The 6,463-nt window shown below is 42.4% G+C and overlaps 1 protein-coding gene across 1 annotated transcript; it reads right to left on the minus strand.

Annotated features, from left to right (window-relative positions):
* Positions 1 to 2,459: 2,459 nt before the first annotated feature.
* On the minus strand, positions 2,460 to 4,933 carry LOC307230571 (alpha-1,3-galactosyltransferase 2-like; the record flags this gene model as incomplete). Its single annotated transcript, XM_080001007.1, has 3 exons — positions 2,460 to 3,237; positions 4,091 to 4,228; positions 4,860 to 4,933. 3 exons carry the CDS (start codon positions 4,931 to 4,933, stop codon positions 2,553 to 2,555), a joined length of 897 nt encoding a protein of 298 aa, XP_079857133.1. The 3' UTR covers positions 2,460 to 2,552.
* Positions 4,934 to 6,463: the final 1,530 nt, after the last annotated feature.

Raw genomic sequence — 6,463 nt, forward strand, 5'->3', positions numbered from 1 at the left:
ACTCGACACTTTAGCCCAAACAGAACACGAGTATCACTCGTCAACAACTTAGGGAAGTAGTTCGGCGCGGGGCGTGCGTTTTAACAGAATGAAATAATGCTGCGTGTGTTGCTGCTAGAGTGGATTTCCTTGAGGTGGAAAACAAGAGGCTGGCAGACAGGACGCTGCAGATGGCCGATCAGCTCGTCGCACTACAGCGTGTTCCAAACCTGCCGCTCCCGGTACTGTGGCAATGCAGACGTTTCCCATTGCACATACAAGTTTGGTATAGTTTCAGTATTTATAGCTTGTATAGTTATAAAATGTTCTTGTTGCATTCCCAACCTAATTGTGACAAGGCCACTCCAAATCACAGGTGATATAGTACATCCTCATTCTGTTGTTATTTTTATATTGTTTCTTTTTTTGTATTCTCGCCCTTAAACTTATGGGCGACCGGCCGGCTGAGGAATAGACCTGATAAGTTCTGAAATCCTAAATAATTATATCATCTTTATGTTTTGTCAGGGGAAAGTGCACAACCTGTGCCATGTTTGGCCTGAAACAAGCGCTCTGCATATTTCGAGGTAGGTCTGTAAACTGAACTAAGTATTGTGTCGGTGGGGCAGCGATGACGCCTTAATGCTGTGACACAAACAGCTCAAAGGACAACGAGGATGGAGAGACGGAGCCGGCACATCTTTCCACTCTGACCGAGATGGGCTACATGAACCCGACCACCGCAGCGTCCTCAGAACACCGCCATGCTGCAGAAAACCTCAAATGTTAATAAATATATGTGTATACATTTGTTCATTTGGAATTTATATTTTTGTTTTATAAACATTCATTTTCCACAATTCAATCAATCTAACTTTTTTCCTATGGCACCATCCTGACAAGTAAATGCCATTCAAAGCACTTTACATAATAAAACAAGGCCAGACCACATCATAAAATAAAATAGAAAACACAGGCGGACTAAAAGAGAGGAAAAAATAAAAGACGAAGTGAACAAATAAAATACCAGTAAATCAAATAAACAAAATAAAACAGATTATAAAGAAGATATATTATCTCCCTGGGTTAAAACAACTGCACTTTGGCAGTGTTACAAAGATGATAGAAGGCTGTTTCTTCTGGGGAATTCCAAGTGAGGATCTGTGTCTCAAAACAGCCTATGTATTCTAATAACCTAATGGCAGCATGTATAGGCTAAATAGTAAGGGACCTAAAATTGACCCTTGGGAACACCACAAGTCAATCTCATGTTTGGCCGAGTAGTGGTCACCAAGGTAGACAAAATATCCTCGACCAGACAGATGTGATTTAAACCAGTTTAGGTTACCAAGTATCAAGTATTTTGCTTAAAAAAGGCAGGTGCGAGATCAAGGTTATTTTTCTCAATGCCAAGGGGAAAACACCAGTAAACAAAGAATTTATTCTTCCAAACAATCAAATACAATTTAAAAAAACGAAGTGGGAATAGGATCAAGTGGGCAAGTGGACAACTTAAGGTGCATTACTTAATCCCTGGGAATTTCCTAATCAACAATAACAAAACTTTTCTTAGTGCATTAAGACGGGAGCACCGGATGGTGCACATTACATAAATCAGCAGATACTGTACATCATACTGTAGCTGATCTTGCCTGATGGGTGTTATTTTGTCTCTGAAATAAGCGGCAAACTCCTCACATTTTGAAGTTGAGATGAGGTTTGTTTTCAGATTGTTTTCTAAGGGCTGGATTTTCAAGACTGTCAACGGTGGAAAAGAGAATTCTAGGGTTATTCTGATTTGCAGCAATTGACAGAAATGAGCGGGTCTGGAACTTCCAATTGCGCTGTCAAATGTTGTAAGATGCGGTCTATAAATGTCATAGCGGACCCGGAGCTTACTCTTCTTCCGCTTCCTTGCAGCTTTTTTTTTTGTGGAGAACGAAATCCTAATTTTTCCAAGCTGCAAAGTATTTGGCGTTTACCTTTTTAAAGTTAACTTCATTGTAGCTCTGAGTTAAAACATTTTACATTTAATTTTAAACGAATACACCACCCTGTTATGTAAACAGTGTAGAATAAAGCAAAGGCAGGGATCTCGTTTCAATATTTTATTAGCAACAGCAGCGAGGAGGAGGAGGAGGAGGACTTTTCCACGTGGTTGACCACCATGTATCACAATTAACATGGGTTCATGTCGGGGGTGGGGGGCTGGGGCGTCAACGGCTCGGGACACACTTTTTTGTTTCCTTACATTGGGAATAGGAATCAAATAAATACATCTAAAATAATAAAAAAAACACAGCTTTTATTGCTCTTGTTTGTTTTGTTTGGAGAAAGGGGAAACAGGCACAGGCAGTGGAGTGCAAATGCCTAACGGAGACGCCACCGCTCTACACTGGCCTGTTTTACGAATGATCAGTCTTAAATAAATATAAACTAGACAGCACCTGCTCCAAAAATACTTAACTTTCATCCTCAAAATTCTCTGCACATGAAGCCACTGGTTAAAAATGACTGATAGTAACATTGCTCTGTGCTTTGGTCAATAACCTCACTCAAAACACGCCGACACACTAGGATATCCGCAGAGTATGATACTGTTTTGTGGCCCAGAGCAGACGGCCGACGCGTATGTCACTTGAATTACCAGTGAGGTTGTCCCAGCAGTATTCAGGAGAAAGCACTTTGCTGGGTTTGTGGAGCCACAGGTACTTGTTAAGGTGACTCTCGTCGTGCCACCGAGCCTCCACGTTGTTCTCCTTGTCCTCCATGATGTCTTTGTAGCAGGCCTCGGCCATCGCCTTCACATTGTGCCACGAGCCGCCGAACACGGCGGCGTGGTAATAGAAATCCCCAGTGACCATGTAGGCCTTGGACTTGGGGTTGCGCTCGTAGGTGTACAAACACTTTGGGGAGCGGTAATAGTAGGCATGGAGCAAAGCCACCGACTCTGCCAGAGCCTCAGAGCCGAATCTCCCCCCGAAATATTGGTCTACGTCAAAGCAGAAGACGTGAGTGGCGTGGTGCCGGATGTCGCTCTTGATGGTGTCGGCGATCGTCTTCATGCGCATCATAGAGATGTCCTGCCACCTGGAGTGTCTTTCCACCTTTACAACCCTCATCCTCCGCCCGAGAGCGAGCGCGAGGCGCAGGACCTTCTCAGGTTCATCTGTGAACACGTAGTAGGTCACCGGTAAACCCACCATGAAATGACGCTCTGAAGAGTTAAGGAAAGCCCCCAGGTAGGCGTCCAGGTACCTTGAGTGGAAACAAGGGCTTTTAGTAATTCAGTTACTGTTCTTCAATAGAACTTGATGGTTTGAAGACATTCAGGTCTACTGCTAGTTTTACTACACTATTCTTGTTATGGATAATGGTATTAGTCATTCCGGCTGGACCGGGACAAAGAATTGGTCCAGCCATTTTTGGCCAAGACTGACAAAGTCCAGCACAGTTCTAGTCATTTTGCTGCTCTACACAATCTGCTGACGGGGGTAAGAGAATGTCCGTTATACATAGTCCATTACGCACGGGGCTTCTTTTGCTTTGTTCAATAAGGTTCGAGTAAAATAAAAAAATAAAATATCTTAATTAAAAAATATATATAATTAATTGATTGATTGATTAATTATTTAATAACTATTTCTTAAAAAAGGCTTTTTTTATTTGGAGGAACGGTGGACGCGCAGCGGAGCGCATCGCTGGGGCGCACATCATGGGTGCGCTCTTGTGCCGATGGGATAGGCCCCTAGCGGCCACTGGGCCCCGCTGCAGCTGCACCGGTTGCACCGGCGGTAGTTACACCACATATTTATTTTAAATTATATCGGCCCCAAGTATGTCTGCCCACCGGGAAAATGCCTGGTATGCCAAATTACCAGTCCACCCCTCTTAGTGGTCATTTTGTATTTATTCTTTTGCAGTTTGTCTATGCTATGTATCTAGCTATCTGTCTGTTTTTTTTCTTGTCAATCTAGGTCTGTAAAGCCCTTTGAAGCTTTTCACTGCAGTATAAAAATGTACCTTGTAAAATACTTCCACGTCTGGCTGTCCCTCGCTATTAGCCCGTCATCTCTTGATTTCATCTCTAAAACTACTCAAACCGACAAACCTGCCCACAGCAAACACGGTTAGCGCCACAGACGAGTTCTTTCTTCTGTGAACCCGGTCGTACAATCCGGGGTCAAACATCCCGTCCCACACGATGGGAGCTCCCCACGTGGTGCATGTCTGAACGTCCGTTCTGGACCTGTGGTGATGTGTTGTGCGAGTCATGTGTGAATGTCAGGTTCACACATAAAAGGTGACACATAAAGTAATGTATTTAGACGGAAAAATAATAATTCAGGACATAATAAATACATAATTCTGATTTGGTTAAGGACTATTAGTATTGGCTATTATTGTTATTATTTTATTTAATATTATTTTATTATATTATGTTTTTATTGAGATGAAAGTCTCTTTTCCAAGACAGATAGAAAGACTAGACTATATACATATACAATATAAAAAGACAATACACCAAGTGACAATGAAAAAACAATGAATAATTTCGAAATTATCCGGGGGTATGAGTGACTAACCTCCAATCCCCGGGAGAAAGCCAGTCTTTAAATACAAGATGAGTTAATAATTTGGTTAATGATGGATGAGTGGCGTTAACGACATCAGAAGTCATATGTCCAAATGAAGTACCTGTTCAGGAACCTTCTGTAACTTTTTTTTTTTTTTTTTGTAAATAATTATTTGAAAAGTCCTCGCACCGAGGGCAGCTTTGAAACACATCCAAACCAGATACACACCTTGTGCCAACAAGACAGTCTAGTTAGTCTTGGCACAGGAACCACATCAGACACTCAAAAACGAACCAAACTCACCAAAGATCAAGGGAGCTGTCTGTGCCGTTTCTCATGAGCAGCTTGTTGGCCAGAACGACGGAGCATTTGTCCATCGGGATTATCCGTATCAGACATCTGTTATACAAAATAGAATCAGTATATCATAGTTTCAAAACAACTGTTGATAGAATGTTTTTGTCACATAAGATGCTTATGGTTCTGTAAACTACCTTAAAAATTAGACTTACCTGGCAGTGAAAAGGCTGATGTAAGCTATGAACGGCAGGATTAGGACACAGATCGTACATTTCAATACCGTCTTCCCCTTGAAAATTCTGCTGGGGAGCCAGGAGAAATATACTGTAAGAGCAAAGCATCTCATTTTATACGACTGGGGATTCAAAGTTTTTCAAAGCAAAATACCCCGGCTGTATCTGAATTTTTTTTTTTCTATTTACCAAAATGTATTTAAAGGGTGTATTTTTGTAGGCGCACAGACCTGATTACATACTTAAAGAAGAGAAAGCATTAAAATCAGAGTAAACATCTTGGTGCATGTGTCTGAACATGTGTATTTAAATCTAGAACTCCACATAATGTGTGTGTGTGTGTGTGTGTGTGTGTGTGTGTGTGTGTGTGTGTGTGTGTGTGTGTGTGTGTGTGTGTGTGTGTGTGTGTGTGTGCGCGCACATGTGTGTGTGTGCGCACATGTGTGTGTGTGTGTGTGCCCATGCGGGTGCAGCATTCAGATTAAAATACATTTTCCAAGAGAGCCCGGATAACCGATAACACATTACACATAACAAAACAAAGCGATGCAAACAATACAATTCAGCCACACCTTGCAGGGCCCCAGTGCAAACAACACACTGCAGACACGTTAGATAACAGTTCCATGACACAACGTGGAGGTTTAGTCAGTGCAGGGAGGTGCCCACTGGCAGATGTACCTCATGCTGGCCCCTCTGTGACCCTTTGGCTGAAGCAGTTGTACGGCAGGTGTCGCTTCAAGAAAGATAGAGCATCAATAGAGCTGCAGGCAGGCTGGAATGTGCAACGTAGGGTGACGCCCTGACATCTACGGTCAAGACCAATCTGCAACTGCAATTCAGGAAGATTGTATAGGTTGATATCTCCGGAACGTCTACATATTCTGGTGATGTCAAGTCAAGTCAAGTCAGACTTTATTTATAAAACTCATTTCATACCAGGGCAACACAATGCGCTTTACAGAGAAATACAATCAAAGAAAATATATCAAATGTCTGTGCATAAGAACAGTCGGTGCAGGATAAACAAATCTCACAGCATACAGAGAGAGAGAGAGAGAGAGAGAGAGAGAGAGAGAGAGAGAGAACAGCAAGGTTTTTAACCTGCTTTTTAAAGTGTTCAGTGTGGGGGGCCTCTCTCAGGTCCTCAGGCAGCGTGTTCTGAGACCTGAGAGTTCTTGCTTGTTCATGTGTAATGAGCATTTATTTTATACAGTACACTGAGGGGCAAGGCTACGGGTGTGATGTGTTTGCACAGCTGATTTTCGGGAGGCCGGTGAATAGGCCATTACAGTAGTCCAGTCTACTCGTTATGACTGAATGGATACATTTTTCAGAGTCTGCTTTTGACAGGAAGCCTCTTAATTTTGAAAT

Source organism: Zeus faber, assembly GCF_960531495.2.
Source record: "Zeus faber genome assembly, chromosome: 5".
In the NCBI taxonomy this organism is placed as follows: domain Eukaryota; kingdom Metazoa; phylum Chordata; class Actinopteri; order Zeiformes; family Zeidae; genus Zeus; species Zeus faber.